Below are 17,522 nucleotides of genomic sequence, written 5' to 3'. Positions count from 1 at the left end.
GGAACTGGCCTGGCAGCCAATATACAATTGGAGAACAGGACTTGCTGATGTTTCTGCAGCGAATAAAAAGGCCTCTTAATAAAGTGATGGGTTCAGAAGGTTGTGGATGAACGGCAAGTGTGCCTTTTTCAGACAATAAAGCACAAGAAAGAAGGTAACTATGAAGTCAAATAGACGGTCCAAAACAAATCATATTAGCTGGTTGCCTCTAGCATGATCTCTGGCAATTAATGTCATAGAAACAAGGCCACCTTCCTCTTGAACAGCTTTTTGTGAAAAGCTACGTTGATGAGTACACCATAATGGAAACACCAGAGGCATAAATGGTTTCCAAGTACAGGAAATGCTTTCAAAACTGGCATACGATTTAGAGAGGATGGGCCCCTTCCAAGGACTTTTCACTGAAGAAGCCTTTACTGATAGCAGCTTTTAACATACAAAGTCAGGGATGAGTACCACACTGTTTTCATCATCACAGCATGATGGAGAGAGAGGAAAAAAATCTCCCAAGGAGGAATATTGACCACATTTCACTAGACACAGAGCCCCACCCGTCCAAATGGATTACCTGAATTCTGTGTCACTTGTGGAAGCTTTATTTCAAAAAGGGTGCTGTGTGAAATGTCTCTTGCTCCCTGCATGGTCCTGTCTCGGAAGCAGAGCACTTGAACAGAATGAAGGTGGCTGCCCCTGTCAGAAATAAAGAACTCTGTAACAGCAGCAGAGCCAGAAAGCCAGAATTAACAACAGGTAATTATCCGAATGTGATGCCAAGAAAATTTCCCAGCAGGATTTGATTTGGATACAGTCCAACAGGCCATATACATTTTAGAGAGACAAACCTATTCACTGTAATAAGGAACAGCAAGATGAACAGAAGCAAACTGCGAGAGCAATGTGCTCTGCTAAACCACACAGCAGAAGAATCACCTCTGTTTCAATAGACGGAACCTAATGGGAGGGCTATTAAGAACTGCAACCTTCATTTGTAAATTCTTGGTATGCATTGTACAATTGGGTCAGCCAAAGGTCAGTTCAGGGTTATCACACAAAACTGAAATCTGAAGGAGCCTCTTGCCCTGACAATACTGTAGAAAATCCCAAAGCTCATAAATTAATACCATGTTTTGGTGATCTTTCCAGAGAAAGATCCAATCCTAACCATAACCAAGGGTACTATGAAGTGCAGTTCATCTTCTGATGAAAGGATTCCATCAGCATACTAGAGTAGGAATGCAATTTTTGGTGATTCCCTGTCCCCCTCACTAAATCCAATCCAGAGGGCTGGATAACCTTCTGGAAATTTAGGAGGCAAGGGGAGCTATGGGACTTGCTTCAAGGTAAATGGGTTTAGGTTTGTAGCCATGGGGGAAGCCACATTTAAGGAATCATAATAAATACCATCTGTGTGCTGCCAGGACCAATATGTTTCTCAGTGGCCAACCAGGATACTGGGCAAAATTACAGGGATCGTATACACCAATTGTCACCTGCAAAGAAAAAAAGATACCATTAACAGTTAATACAAGAGGATTAGCACTTACTAAATACTAATAGTATGTACTGTATGCTAATTTTATTTGACCACAGTACAACTGTAAATATGCAAGAGACACAGAGATGAACATATATAATTGTAACCTTGCAGTACATCGGTTTTCCATTTACATTTTAGCATTCATCAGTTTGCGAGACAAGTACCATCAAGGAACACACAAACTCTACATGTAGCATCTTGGATAAACAAAGGAGATCTGCTGGCAGGAGAGGGAAGAAACCTGATCTGTGGTGAAACCCCTACCCAGCAGCAGGTGCCTGAGTAGCTGCCCCAGTCAAAAGGCTAAATTAATGGAGTTGGCTAATGACTAGAGGAGTCTGTGTTATTAAACATGCCTTCCCTTTTATTTAAAAAGGAGGAAGGGAGGTCTACTTCCTAGTGTGCAAGAGAGAAAGGAGCAAAATCCAGCCTCTCCTCTTATCTTGCAACATTCAGTTGTTCTGAGCCATTTTACCCCAGAAGCTGGTTCAGTTATGGCAGGCATGGCCAAACTTGGCCGTCCAGATGTTTTGGGACTACAATTCCCATCATCTCTGACCACTGGTCCTGGTAGCTAGGGATGATGGGAGTTGTAGTCCCAAAACATCTGGAGGGCCAAGTTTGGCCATACCTGACTTATGGCATCAGAGCTAGGCTGAAGAAAAGCCATAAAGCATCTGAGCACAGCAAGGTAAAGTAAGTGACCTCCAGCACTTAGAAAAGTCTGACACCCAACCAACCTACGTAAAATCCTCTTTCAGATATCCAACTAACCTGCTCTCCTCTCCCACCCTCATCAAGAAAAAGCTTATGGATCTAGGAATTATTTTCATGTCCTGTGAAGCCAGTAAATGGAGTCAAAGGTGTAAATGAGAATTGCAATAGAGAATCTTGTGTTGAGGGTGGGTTTTACCTTCTCCTTGGGATCAGAAAAGAAGTCGTCCCAGTTTCTGAGCAAGGAGACAAGAACAGAATCGTCGTGGTACTTGATTAGAAAAAAAGGCAGAGCTGTAAGGCCTTCTTTCTGACAAAGTTCATCATATGCATTCTGGAGAGCTTCAATCTAAAACAAAGACAGAACACAGGCTTGCTCAATTCAGTGTTGTTTCTTAAATGCTACTTAGTTCAGACTGAGATTCCCACCACCTGAGGTCTAGCCACCAACCCATTTCATCACATACAGGTCACTAGTGTACCAAGGCCACCTATGTGCTCAACAGCAGTGACAAAGGCACTCAGGAACAATATTGCCACCTGTTCTACACATCACAACCACACAGAAGGCAGAGGACATCCCTCTCTCCACTTTCCATCCAGGAAAACAAGAGGCATTTTCACAGTTTAAGGATACGTTACAGCCCAACAGTAGGGCTGAAGGACATGAAGCAGTGTTGGTGAGGGTTATCGCCTGGGGCGAAGGAATGTGGCCTTAGGAAACCCAGAGGTTCTCCTTTAAGTACCACATACAGGAATGGAGTTCCATAAATAAAGAAGTAATGGGTGGGATTCAACTAAGTTGTGGTGTGCAGGGAACAAGGTTCGATCAGGCAGTGGGACTTCCCTCCTTCCCTCTGCATGCCCCTTCCCTGCTTCTAAAGCAGTTCTGGAGGATTGGAGGGAAACCCAAAACAGGTTTAGGAGGTACATGGGAGGAGAATGGGGGTAAATCCCATTGAATGAACAGACCTTGTTCCATGCACGCATACCCCACTTAGTGCTACAATGAATAAACCATTCTGACAACAAAAAAGTCCTAAAAGTTTTAGGTTAGTAGTGTTGTTGTTGTTTTTAAAAAAATACCTGAGTAGCTGAGAACTTTGCACCTAGGCACACAGGCTGCTGAATCAAAGGGATACCTTCTGGGAGACAAAGTGCCGGGTAACAAAACCAGTAATAGAAACGATATCTCTTCAAATCCTAAGGAGGAAATTGTATAAACACGTTAGTACATTTTAAAACTAAAATAATGAAATAACTGCAAAACGTAATAGCTTGGAAATAGTTGTTTGATCCAATGATTACTATTCAAATTAGCCATTTAGCGAATGCATAATGCAGCGTGCCCAATGTACCCATGCAATGTCAGACAACTGGGTACTGCCATAAACTACATTTCACTGACATGCACAGAGAGAATAGCAGAGGGGAAGCATAAAAAACTTTTAAGCCAGCATAGGCTACAAAATGCCAATTAGGAATAGGATTCTAGGAACCAAATTCTGTAAAATCAAAATTAGGAGCCATCACATTCACTGTGGCATCGCTTTTACAGTGACGCACAACATTTTCGTATACAGTACAAAACTAGGTCCTTAATAAATTAGAAAGTACCACTTGCTCTCATTTTTCTATATGTCAGGGATAGCAAGGGATATTTCCAGACAGAAGATTCCTTTCCAGGAATCACAGAAGATTGCAGTGTAAACCTGACATTTCAGCCTGGGCGCATTAGATTCATGACCCATCAACTAGTCTTTGTTGACTATTAGGCAAATGCTTTGTTTTTAGCTGTGAATCATCTAGAATTTTTTTAAAATAAAAAAACCACAATTTACTCACAGCAAATGTTAATAGGATAAATCTGTTCAATAAGACAGGATTCTCAACAGCAGTCCCTGATGTTATTGCATCCCATATCTAACAGTAGAAAAGAAGAAAATCATCAGTAAAGGAAAGTATTAGAATTTGTCTCATCATTGCAACAATATTAATATATACTGTTCTTATATGTTTTATGCCACCAAGTCAGAATAGACTTACTTAAATAAATGGACTAATGTTAGCTTAGTCAGAGCATGCAGGTGAACGATAATCATACATAATGCTGAACAGGGAAAGAAGAATTCATTTCGGATGGGGAGAACACATGTAATTCTGTGGACTGCTCTCTTTTCTTCTTTGTGCATCTGAATTTCTCCCATGGAGAGCTTTCACTTTCATGCTGTATCTGAAATTTATTTCAAATGCAAAGGCCTAGAGAGGCCCCTGATCTCTCCCAACAGCATATGCTAGAAATATAAAAGGTATTTCGAAAACCGTGTAACAGTAATCTACATTCTTTACAAGGCCAAATACATGGGCAAATTTAAACAGCATTAACAGTCAAGGTTTCATTATAATATTACCATTAGAATTCTCAGCATTCTCACAAAGCTACAAATGATCAAGTTATTTCAGAAAAAAACCCTTCAGAATTAAACCAGCTTATGAGTACAGTACAGGCATAACATTTGCATCAATTAGGCCACAATCCTTGATTGAGCCCAATGAACTTAGTGGGAAGGCACTAAATGCTTAAATAAAAGTTCCTTGAAATAGTGGATATATTGGTTAATGTATTTGCTTCCCAATGGTATAATATTTGCCATATAGGAAGACAGAGGGCAATAAACTCAAAAAAGCAATCTGTGTTGATATTTGTCATCTTAGCCTTTATTTTCCTACTCCTTGGATAGCATCAAAACAGGTCACCAAAGCCAATAACACACGACATACAATTTTCTGGCAATATATGGCAATGAAGTTGCTTAATCTCATTCCTGAAGTGAGCCTGAGAAACAAATAATGAAATCCTGCACACACTCAACTTTAGAGTAAGTATTCTGGAACTCAGCGGAGCTCTCTTCAAAATAAGCATGTACAGGATCACATTGTAAATAGCTTCCAGGATCACAACATCTTAAGTCCTTTTCGCCACTGCCACAGTTTCAGTGCTGTTTTCAAAAGCGGCTTCCAATAGTAACACTTTTATCTTGCCTTATTTGCGGCTTGCTCAAGAAGAAGCTTCTTATCACAGGATTTGAATGCTTCCAAAGTATTGGTGTTATACAATGTTCCAATAGCAGGACAGCAATGTGCTGGTGTTGGGGCATTCCTAAGGAAAAAGACAAAAACTCTTCCAACTATATTCCAGTATTTGTTATGGTGTTAACACAAACCAGAGCTATTGGTACTCTGCACATTTCCCCCCTAAGATCTGGAAATAAACTATGAAAAACTGGATATTTTATTCAGTTTTGCAAGGCTGCAACGTAGGCTTGGGTGGTGGAAAACCCATGGACCACTCAGATGCTGCTGAACTACAACTCCCATCATCCCTGATCACTGCCCATACTGGCTGAAGCTGATGGCAACTGTGTGTTCCACAATATCTGGAGGATCACAGGTTCCCCCACCCCGATCAATATACATTGCATATCCAAACCAGAACAATTTCAAACTCATCTAACATTTATTTGCATGGATCTCAGCCGCAGAGGGAAAAGGAACAGAAGTTGGATTAGATGTCTCATAAAAATATAGCTATGGGAGAAGAACCAGAAACTGAGTGAGGCACATTTCCAACCAGAAACAGAATGCAAACAGTTATGCCTATGGCCACTGTTCTTCAGTTTTGCAGAATCTCCACCTGGTTTGTCGAAAAGAGGCATAGGACCATGGATCCTCTTTCAAAAGTAGAGATGCATGTTCTCTTTTTACAGCTGGGATGGGGCTTTAAAAACCACATCTGACATGTTAAAAGGCATGGATTCAAAATTCATACTAATCTACTGGAAGTCACAAAAACCATAGATCATTTTATCTCTAGAATGCCACACTCATTACATAGTATTGCTCATCAAACATTTTTGTTTTCCTACTGACTATTTGAAGTGACTCCCCCTGCTCCTCTGACAATGTTCAAGGATTTTTCTTGAGTTTACAGGGCTCTTAACAATCTGGGTCCAGGATACCTCAAGGACACCTGTTCCTTTATATCCCTGCCTGATCACTGAATCCCCCATCACTTGGACGCACAGCTTGTATCTAGCAGGAACCATGCATTTAATTCAGGGACCTCAGTTTTATGGAACACTTGTCATGTCACACTTCCTCTCCTCTCCACAAATTCATTCTACCTTCATGTGCATGTGAAAAGGTACTGACAGTCCTTTGTTTTCTGTTTATATATTAAAATTTCATTCAGAATTCCAATGCTGAGAAACATTTTCCCACCATGCTACCAAATGATAGGATGGGGTGTAGTAAAAGTGAAAAGTATAACACCTAAGCGTCATTAAAACCAGTAAATGAGGAATGGTGTGCAAGAAAACATTCTCACATAAGCGTTTTTGCAGGGCCATTGTAGTTCTTAAAAAAAAAAGTCTTGATTTTTTTGGGTACTAGGAGGCAAAGTAGGATGGTGTGGGAGAAATGGAATTGCTCTAATGCAATGTCAGCATTGTGAGGATCCAGAATGGAAAAAATCTAAAAAGAACAGCACAGATATTGCTACATATGAAAGCATATGTCAAGCCATAGTGGCTGCTTGCAAGCGGAGAAATAAAGTAGAGAAATAAAGATAACATAGGAACCATTTAAGTTACTTACATATCAAAAGCACTAAATTCCAGTGTTAAACGAGCTGGCATACCAGCAGGATCTCCTAGAAGAACAAGCAAAAAAAAAAGTTTTTTAGAATGGCTGTATCTATGGGTATATGTTTGATGGTACATTTTTCCCATAAGGGAAGCAACATTGTGTGCTAGACAAGGAACAATCTTAATATACTCCCTCATAAGATTGCTTAATGACTGAGTATATATGTGCTTTCCTCACAAGATATTCTTTCTTCATATGGTGGTTTCATAACTGGTTCCCCATTTCACAGAAGAAGTATTGTATGAAGGACAATGTGATTGAAAAGGACGTATTTCTGCTTCCTTCCCCCCTCCTCCACCCACCCACCCACCACTATAAGGTAAAGTAGATAGCCTAGATAAATAATTTGGGGTTGTAATTTTTTCCTGTCCAATTTGAAGAGGCAGTGGTATGCAGTCAGTGAGCTTCTTCACACATTAATGGAGGAAGAGTGAAACACCAGCTGTTCAAGAAAGAGGAAAGGAGTTAACAGAAAATAACTATGAAGTACTTCCTATTTCTCTGTTCCAGATAGGAGAAACAGAAATAAATTTGTCTATCGGTACCCACAGACTCCTGTCATCCAGAGCAAGTAGGCTCCTAAGCTTAGATAAAACATAAGGGGCTTAAGTTTGAGTGCAAAAAGACTTTCACAGACTTGACTTGGGACTGTGTTGTTGCAGTGCAGGGACATGGCACTTCTTTGCTAGAATAAGTTCTCAAGTGTTTAGGGTCAGTTTATTTGAGGGATCACTTTACTCTCCCTATATGCCCAACAGACTGCTTCAATCTGCAGAACAGACAGTTTTACAAGGGCCACGTCATGTTTGCTCCATGCTTCCAAGGAACAGATCTTTCAGTGTGGCAATCGCTACCGTCTGGAACTCCCTGCCCATTGGTATTAGTCAAACACGTTTATTGCTTCTGGTGCCTTCTAAAAGCTTTGTTGATTATTGCATGAATTTCAACATACCATTTTATTTTATATATTTTCAAACCGCCAGTTTTACTTATACAGTGGTACCTCAGTTTATGAACTTAATCTGTTCCCGAATTCTGTTCTTAAACTGAAACCATTCTTAAACCGAGGTGTGCTTTCCCTAATGAGGCCTCCTGCCGCCAGTGCCCTTCTACCGTTCAGCTTCCATTCTTAGACCGAGGTAAAGTTCGCAAACCAGGACACTACTTCCGGTTCTGCGGAGTTCATAAACCAAATAGTTCGTAAGCAGGGCTGTTCTTAAACCGAGGTACCACTGTATTTTGGGGAAAACATAGGGGAGCTTGTTTTCAACATTTGATCTTATCAGTATTTTGATGTATATTTTATACTGCTTTATATACACTGCTTAGAAGTCTTGATGATTAAACGGTATACAAATATAAATAAGTACATTTTTTTCAGTGACATGGACATTGAAGTTGAAGCCTCTGCGGGGGGGGGGGGGCACAAAGCATCCGCATCAACTGAAAACCCCGAGATCCTATGCACGTTTGGCTCAAAAGTTAACTGCCGCTCAGTTCAGTGGGTCTTACTCCGAATGAAATGTGTGGGGTTGGGTACAATATCCTATGCCGCGGAATTCGAGAGTAAACATGCGCAGGAGGAGCAGGTTACACTTCGCCATCACACACGTCCTCAGCATATTGAGAATCTGCCTTTAAACTGCGCAGGGCGTGATCCAGCAGCATGAGCCACTATTACTGGGGTCAACAATCCCTCCCACCCACGCCACGGTGTACTTGCCATTATAGTAATAGCCTCTGATCGCCTTGGGGGTCTCGTCGAGCTTGTACTCATTGAGCTTCTTCTGGGTCAGCTCATGCCAAAAGCCAGCGTCCAAGGCGCTGCTGAAGGGGACAAACTGCAGTTTGGGGGGTCCACCTTCCGCGGGGTTCCGCGTTTCGTTACCCTCGCTCGTCATTCTGCTGCTGCTGCTGCTTCAGCGACGTCTCTGGCACTCACGGCGCAAGGGTGAACAGCACAGGGTTCGAGAGCTGCGCAAGCCAAGAAACAGGGTTAACTTCTCACCCGCGGGAGCAGCCTTCCTCCGGAACTAACTTCCCCGCTTCGCCCATTCAACGGATCGCCGGACACCGGAAGCCGCCGCCGCAGAGCGCCGCCATCTTCGTCCCGCCTCGTGACATGCGCGCAGGGCCACGGAAGTTTAGAACCTTTGAAGCGGAAAGGCCGTGAGGGAGCTTTCTTTATCTCTATGAACGCGGGGCGGCCGCCAGCGCAGAACAACATAGAGATAGGGCAACTGAAGGCTAGTCACGCTCCATCCCCCACTTCCGGTTCCGTGTAGAAGCCGCCGCTTGAGGGCGGCTGATATAGAGAGGGAAGAGCGTATACGAGTACAATTCCAAGTTTCTAGTTATATGAGTCGATTGCTGCGGAAATTCCGCGAGGGACTGGAAGGGTCGATATAGTTTTAGGGTGTGGGTGGGGGGTGAGTGGCTGGCAGGACCCCCTTGGGACAGCCGAGCGCATTGGAGACGACAGTCTGGGGCAAGACCCGCTGACGTTTGTCGGGGTTGTGTTGTCCCGCAGGCCCAACGTGGGAACCAGTAAGGAGGCGGGGGAGGGCGCTGCGCGGCATTTTCAAGCCGAGGCGCCTCTGCTGTGTATAGTCGAGCTCGGCTTCACGTTAGCCTCCCCTTCGGAAGGTTTGTCAAGCAGTGGCTGCAGCTTGCAGTTACCTTCGCACCTGTTACCTTCCACCTGCGGGAAGGTTTTTGCTGGCGCCGCAGCCAGTAGCGCGCTGGGAATTTCTGGAGGAACCTGTCGGGCGGTTCCTCCGAAAGTGTTTTTTCCTTATTTTTTCATGTGATTGTAGTCTGTGCCTCCATTTACCACAACCACCACCTTGCGGGTTTCTAAGTGACCCAAAGACAAATTCGTAGTAACGCAACCCCGAAAGCTCAGCAAACCACCCGCTTTCTTCCACTCAAGGTTTGTATAAGCACACACACCAGCTCGGGCAGAAACGACGCCGTGGGAACTGGGAATAGGCATCCTCTAGACCACAAAAAGGAGAAGGCACGACGCACTTGTATTTGACAATACTGTACAAGTAAATCACCCGTGGGATCCCAGTACGATGAATTTGACCATAGGACTGTGATAGATGTCCCACCCTCCCCCAAAAAAATCTTTTCTGAGAAGCTGCACTGGAAGGAAATCTCTCAATGGGATTAGGGGAGGTTTCCCTTGAAGTGAAAGGAACTTCTAATGAGACTTTTGTCAGGATGTTGACAGGGAGAGAAAGTTGTTAATTGCCCCCGCCCCCGCCCTTCCTTGCAGCTGCTAGTTACTTAACAAAAGCTGCGCTTCACCTTGTTTCATGGAGCTCTGTTTGCTGGGATGGTGATGGACCCCTGTGCTACTTCGCATTCCATAACTATGTCACTCATGGGTCACAGGTGCCTGCCAGGTTGTGCCTGCTGTGACACCTGAAACAATAAGTGACACAGCTTCTCATCAGTACCTCTTCTAAGTTCTGTACCGTTTAAATGTTGGATTGTTTAGAAGCTGAATGTTACCGCCCCTACTTTTGTACTACCCACGCGTTAGTAGCATTCATGTAGCCCTTTCAATAAACAGTTGCAAATGCAAGCAGTGCTACTCTCTTGGCTCCCATGGCATAATGGACCACAGATCTCTTCTTCTCTTTGAAACAGATGGTGCAGGTGGTTTCACTCCTGAATGTCATTCCGACTCTGAGTGCGTCACATACATGTGTTGCTTGAGTGTCCACATTTTAAAAATACACTCCAGCCTTTCTCTAAGAATCCAGACATTTGATCTCTACCATATGGCAGTAGCTTAGTGTCTCGGTGAAAACATTCATCTGTTTGCTTTCTTCCTATTTTCTTTTTGAAACAATTGGCTTTTAAGACCTTTGGAATTAATGAGACTGTGGCTGCTGACAAAGGAAAATGTTACGTTTGAAGTGAATGTAGCTGTAGAGGCATTTGCTTGGAACATACTCTAGTGCAGAAGTAGACAGACTTCCCTGTAAGATCTACAACCCCAGGTCCACCAGCTGAAGCCAGGTGTAAAATAGTGGCTCAGGAAGGCACACAATTGCAGGACAAGTTTGCCTCCAAGCACATGCTGAGCCCAGGAAGGTGTGTTCAGTACCAAAACAAGCACTCTCAGACATAAATCCTTTCTATTCCTGTTTTCCCACACTTTCTAAATTTCAGCAGCCTAATTAGGAGGTGGGGGGAATCTTTATTTTGTTTATATTGTTAAACCACTGAGAGTCACAAACTCTTGATGATCAGGATTTGGTAGCAGACCCTGATCCACCTTCTGCCCACCCCTGGTTAGTGTTGCTTCGCACAATATGGCCTAGCTAGTGCCATGTCATGAAACCCGTAGTATATATCTGTGCCCACCTAAATGCCAAATAAGACTATCTGTTTTAGCTCTTGGTTTAACAAAAACAAAGCTCTACAATATAGCATTTTCCTACCTGTCCCTCAAGGGACTGTATGTCATACCAGAAGGAATAAATTGTGCAGGGTGGTGGTGGGTTGGGGCAAGTATTGTGAGACTAGCTAAGCCCACAGAGATGCTAGTAGGATCTCATACCTGAGGTACTGCAAGGAAAGGTGGGATTTAGATGTACATAAATACTAGGTAGCCTGTTTAATTCAGCTTTATTCAATGTTTTGGTTCTACAGTTTTAGCAAACAATGGTCAGGATCTTCTGTATGTTGGTGGAGCTTTCGGAGTCACAGTTCAAATACAGTAATTCAAATACAGATTGAGCCCCTTTGCATTTACGGCTTAACTTTTCCTTGACACTTTATCAGATTACTTCACACTGAAAAGCGACATTTTAAAAACAGCAGTCAGCATGCTATCCAGCTTTGAAAATGGAAAGCACTCAGAAGACAGATGTACTTGCTACATCCTTATCTTACAAAAACATTAAATCCCCAGGCTTTGGGGAGCGGAAAAAATTCCCTCTAGTCATTTATCTCAAAAAAGTTCACTAGATGCCATGTTTAGATTGCTTATTTTGGAAATATAACAGAAGTTATGGTCTAGCTGGGGACTAGGGTCAGGGAAATCACAGGGACAATAGCCCAATACCTTCATTAGAACCAACCAGTGTTTACAATATGTATGGCATAAGTGAGATTTCATTTTACACAGAATTCTTCCTAAGGCCAGATATTTTAAAAATGCATAGCAGAGTTGAAGGGGGAACATGCTCTTCCTGTTTCCCTGCAGTCCTGGGGCACACAGCTGCCAATGGCACAGCATACTACGTACTGTACCTGGATTCAAATAAATCATCTGTCCATTTAAACTTATTTTTCAAAATACTTTACCTGTGTGAACTTGTACAATTTAGGAACTTGCATTTCCCAGGAAAAGAGACAGCAAACAGTGTTTTAGGGCATTTAATGGAAACGTAGAATGAATTTGCTCCTAGGCTTGCAGTAGTGGGTCTTGCCAATTAGTTTATGAATATGATGGTAGCAGTCTCTGAAATGTTGTTTGATGTGTTTTCCTAATTACATATATCATTTTAACCTCAGAAATGAGAGTTAGGAGGCAATATACAACATTTTGTATGAGCGAAGCAGCACGGGTGAAAAGATTTTTGATTTCTGGAATCTTGCCATATTACAGGATTGCGGAAAGCATTCAGAATATGAAGAATAAGAATAGGCTTCATCAAAAATATTTAGCCAGATGTCACCATAGGCAAAGTAAGAGTCTTATTGAAAAAGAACAATTCATAACATTGAGGAATCACCCTTTGAGACAAAAGGTTTGCATATCAGGAATTAAGTGTTTCACCACATTAGACGCAAGTTGAGGGGGAGTTGCTCTTGCTGGATTGCACAGTAAAATATTGTTCAAGAACATTTGCTAGCTACTTTTTAATTTTTTTTAGGAGTTCAACATTAAAACCATTTACAATCTCACATTAATATATTAAAATATACAGAAGACAAACCATTTCTTCCTGTGGTCTATAAAACAAACATAGTTCTTTACATGGTTTCACTTGTGTTTTCTCTGATTTTCAGTCCAGTCTTACTAACTTTTCCCTACCCTTCCAAAAAGTTAGTCACGGTTCTATTATTACCCAGAAGGACCTTGGTAAGAGCTGTTTGCACATGATCAATTCATTCATACTTTCCTAAACCATTCAGCAGTTTATTGTTTCCTATTACTTTTCCAGTTCTTCACAAGGATGATTTGCACCTGCTAACTAACTGTCCACTTAAGTCCTATGTTTCCTTTTCACACAGTTTCTCAAATCATTTAATAATATAATGTAAATAGGCACATCTCTCATTATTTCTTCAATAACATTCCAGAAGTTGCAATACTTGAAATACCTTTACACAATTTCTAATATATTAAAAAGTCAGTATATTTGCCTTTACATCTCAAACAACTGCTTGAGGTGGAACTAGACATTTTTAAAATTCTTTTAGTAGTACCACTGCAGCAAATTTCATGGAATGCTTCCATATATTTCCATCATGCAAGAGTCTGTAAATCTACCCAGTACTCCTTCCCAAAGCCTAATTGGAAATTTTCTGGCAGTGTGAGGCTGGGGGGATGCTGGCCTAACACAGGGTGCCATAATACCCAAGTCTGCCACTGTCCTGTTCTCGTGGCCAAACCTTTGCCTGTGGGAAACCTGTAAGCAGAAACCAAGCACAGGAGCACTCTTTCCTCCTGTGGTTTCCAGAAACTGGCATTCAGGTGCATTGCTGTCTAATTTCTTTAATAAGACTCCAATGATTTTCCTTTGCAGCTGGTGTTTTATGGAATGCTGCTCTGATATTTATAAAAAGTGATGTTTACAGAGAGCTGAAGAGAGAAGGCAGCAATGTATCAATTGTAGAAACCAACTATTACCGTATTTTTCGCCCTACAGGACACACTTTCCCCCCTCCAAAAATGAAGGGGAAATCTGGGTGCGTCCTAGGGGGCGAATGCAGGCTTTTGCTGAAGCTTGGAGAGCGAGAGGGGTCGGTGCGCACCAACTCCTCTCGCTCTCCAGGCTTCAGGAACACATCCGCAGCCTAGGCAGCCCTGCGGGAGGTCCGGCAGGGATGTCTAGGCTGCGGATAGCAGCCTGCCGCCCGGTGGGCAGGGCGCCCTGAAGCAGAGCGCCCCCCACGCCAGGCAGACATCCGCAGCGTGGGGAGCCTTGCAGGAGTTCCCGGCAAGGCTCCCCACGCTGCGGATAGCAGCCTGCTGCCCGGCGCGAGGGGCGCCCTGATGCAGAGCGCCCCTCATGCAGGGCAGACATCGGCCAGCCCCACAAGCTCAGGGGACAGCAGGGAGGCGCAGCGCCGCCATCCCGCTGTTCCTCGACTTGGTTCTGTTTCCCCGACCTGCTTTTGGGGGGAAATAAAGGGAATTCCCCCCCTTTATTTCCCCCCAAAAAAACTAGGTGCGTCCTATGGGGCGGAGCATCCTATGGGGCGAAAAATACAGTAGATGGTTTCTGGGCAAATGACACTAATTTACTGCGAGAACTACATTGTGAATACTGAAGCATTGCCTTGACATTGACCTGTATGTGAGTGTGAGAGTGTGCGTATGTATCTCCCTCTCTCTCTTTCTCACACACGCCATCCCGCTGTTCCTCGACTTGGTTCTGTTTCCCCGACCTGCTTTTGGGGGGAAATAAAGGGAATTCCCCCCCTTTATTTCCCCCCCAAAAAACTAGGTGCGTCCTATGGGGCGGAGCGTCCTATGGGGCGAAAAATACGGTAGATGGTTTCTGGGCAAATGACACTAATTTACTGCGAGAACTACATTGTGAATACTGAAGCATTGCCTTGACATTGACCTGTATGTGAGTGTGAGAGTGTGCGTATGTATCTCCCTCTCTCTCTTTCTCACACACACCAGCACTGTGCACGGTGCTTTATCAAGTGTAAAAGGACAAGTCTCAGCCCCAAGGAGTTTACAATCTGCAGTTCAACAGAGGCAAGTATACCAACCACTAAGTATTTGAAACATGTTACAACCAATATTGTGTGTGGTAAAACTGATTGCTATATCCATCAAATCATTCTCATTGCTCTGGGAATCAGGGAACATATAATAATATCAAGAGACAAGTGACAATAGCAAACTGACCACTGAAGTGAAGAAACATCTGTTTCAGCTTTAGAAAATAGGTTAAGTGCTAACATACTTAATTTTGTCTCAGTTTTGTTACAAAGAATAGAACTGGAAAATAAAAATACAGTGAAAATATTTTCAAAACAAAAGCAATCCTGACGCCGAAACTTGGGAGTGTTTAATTAATAAAAGCACAATATTTTACTTAAATTGTCCAAATCTCTCCTTTTCATTTTTCACTCTTTTCAATTTCTTCAGTTCCCAAGGATGTTCTAAAAGAATTCGCTGCGTTTGCAATTATTCTTTATAGTACCAGAAAGTCAATTTTTCCTTCCACCATGATACTGATGATCCCCTGCCTCAGCCCACTCCGGAATATTCCAATAAAGAAATTAGGGTTTCATATGAAATATCTTCTTGAAAGCCTTTTTGAAGTTCTCATTACAGAGTGGATATATAAATGGATTTAAAGTAGAATTTATATAGCCAAGCCAAATAGTAAACATATGAACCGGCCGATTGTAGCAGCTTTCACAATAGGCCATGACCATGAAGAAAACAAAATATGGACTCCAGCACAGCATAAATGCCGCCATTATGAATCCCAATTGTTTGGCTGCCTTTCTGTCTCTGTTCATACGCAACCCTTGATTAACACTCATGGAATGGCTGCGTAGCTTCTCCCATGTCTTTTTCAACTGACGGAGACTTGTGCTGTCTTTTTTGTTGCTATACTGAGGGAAACACCCTTCGATATAAGGATGATCCTCTAGAGTGAAATCAGAGTAATTTTTGCAGGGAGGCTGCTCTGCGTAAATCTTCTCATCCAAAGTCTTGTTTAACTCAAAGTCTTGGAGGCAAAGGCTCTCTGTATTCTGAGTGCTTTTATTGACACAGTCATACCTCATGCCTGCAGTGCCTGTTTTCATGTCACTCTGTGCAAGGGCTAGAGGAAAACAGCTAAGCTTCGCTACTTCATGGTTACTGCAACGAAAACCCTTTGGGACATCAACAAAACTGCTTGCTGGATATTTGGCTGCCATTCTTTTGTTCTGGTCACAGCTGTTCTCGTTTGAGATGTGTCCAATATCTTTACTTGCGCTTCCAAAACAAATCTTTTGCACTTCTTGCAGCCTTCCACTGTACATACCTGATCTTTCTGAGGATGATATAAAAGACCCATTTATGTGCTCCCGGTGCCGATAATGCCGCTGGACAGCCTTGTATATTTTTGCATAGAACCAAAGCATCAGCAGTGACGGCACGTAAAAGTTTATCATGGCTGTCAAAACTTTAAACCACACGATATTGCAAAAATCTGTTTCACATATATTTCCATTATCAGCCCCATTGTTCACAGTTGTGTTGCTGTCCTTGTAAAAATTACGCCAGCCAAGGATTGGGATGACCCACATACAAGAGAGCAGCCAAGCTACTGATATCATAACAGAGGCTCTAGTTTTGGTCCGGTACCTGAGATATTTTAGTGGCTGCTGGACAGAACGGTAACGATCTATGCAAAGTATGAAGAGACTGAATATGGAGGCTGTGCTAGCAACATAATCCATTGACAGCCAAAACAGGCAAGCATTTCTATTCCAAATCCATTTATCCTTCAGCAAGTACACAATGTTTAGTGGCATGACAGCTGCACCAACTATAACATCAGCACATGAAAGACTGACAATATAAAGATTGCCAACAGTTTGCAGTTTCTTTTCTGTTCTCACTGCGTACAGGACCAAAATATTCATGACAACTGTGATCAGGGAGATGCTACCCAAGACCAGTCCTAGAACAGGTTGAGCCTCTGTAGAATTCTTGTTTGTGGTTCTGTCAATCACACACATCTCTTCACTAAAGTTAGAAGAAAAGAATCAGTTGGTCAGTTGTTTCCTTCGTGAATCTGTAAATGAAAAAAAAAAAGTTCCAACAACAGGCTAAATTTTCCAACAATATTGACAGATATAGGTAAGAAGCAAGGAATGAGTTGACTGAGGTAAAAAAGATTACAAAGAAACTATAATGCAAAAATTTGCAAAAGCACCTGGATTTCCAGTCCACATCTCTTGTGCTGTATCATTAAAGGCTTTTTAAACAATTGCAATTCATATTATACATATTTACATGTATATATCTTTATGTGCCAATTATCTTCTCTCAGAAAAAGTTAAAAGGAGTAATGGCACTAAATTCAATCATGGCCGTTATATGAACTACAGGGCAGATGGGGTTGCATCCAATGAAGTCCCATTAGTGCAAGACTTCTACATGTGCAATAGGACTTTTCTTCCCTCTCCTCACACCCCTTGTTGCCCACCAGTCTGCTCTAGAAGGTCAGGCAATGTAGTCCCCTGCAAACATTGCTGAACTACAGCTCCCATCATCCCTGACCATCAGCTATGCTGTCTGGGAAGAATAGGTGCTTTAGTCTAAAACATCTGGAAGGCACTGCAATGGCTA

The 17,522-nt window shown here is 42.5% G+C and overlaps 2 protein-coding genes across 10 annotated transcripts in view; both read right to left on the bottom strand.

The window, feature by feature from the left end:
- The window catches only part of ATG7 (autophagy related 7), a 123,767-nt gene extending 114,591 nt beyond the window's left edge, over window positions 1-9,176 (bottom strand). Inside the window, exons 1-8 of the mRNA XM_082211913.1 lie at window positions 8,682-9,176; window positions 6,908-6,962; window positions 5,294-5,411; window positions 4,097-4,174; window positions 3,338-3,454; window positions 2,451-2,600; window positions 1,402-1,490; window positions 569-690 (exon numbers count right to left, since the gene is read on the bottom strand). Of these exons, the coding sequence (XP_082068039.1) occupies window positions 569-690; window positions 1,402-1,490; window positions 2,451-2,600; window positions 3,338-3,454; window positions 4,097-4,174; window positions 5,294-5,411; window positions 6,908-6,962; window positions 8,682-8,859 (907 nt within the window). The 5' untranslated portion in view covers window positions 8,860-9,176. The remainder of the gene's footprint in view (window positions 1-568; window positions 691-1,401; window positions 1,491-2,450; window positions 2,601-3,337; window positions 3,455-4,096; window positions 4,175-5,293; window positions 5,412-6,907; window positions 6,963-8,681) is intronic.
- Window positions 9,177-14,708: 5,532 nt separating this feature from the next.
- Window positions 14,709-17,522, bottom strand: part of HRH1 (histamine receptor H1) — a 96,228-nt gene continuing 93,414 nt past the window's right edge. For all 9 annotated transcript variants that reach the window (XM_082211958.1, XM_082211963.1, XM_082211961.1 and 6 more), the window contains one exon: window positions 14,709-16,965. In XM_082211958.1, the coding sequence (XP_082068084.1) occupies window positions 15,452-16,909 (1,458 nt within the window). In that variant the 5' untranslated portion in view covers window positions 16,910-16,965 and the 3' untranslated portion in view covers window positions 14,709-15,451. The remainder of the gene's footprint in view (window positions 16,966-17,522) is intronic.

This window comes from Podarcis vaucheri (assembly GCF_965113315.1).
Source record: "Podarcis vaucheri genome assembly, chromosome: 2".
Classification (NCBI taxonomy): domain Eukaryota; kingdom Metazoa; phylum Chordata; class Lepidosauria; order Squamata; family Lacertidae; genus Podarcis; species Podarcis vaucheri.
This window is presented reverse-complemented; position numbering and strand designations above follow the sequence as displayed.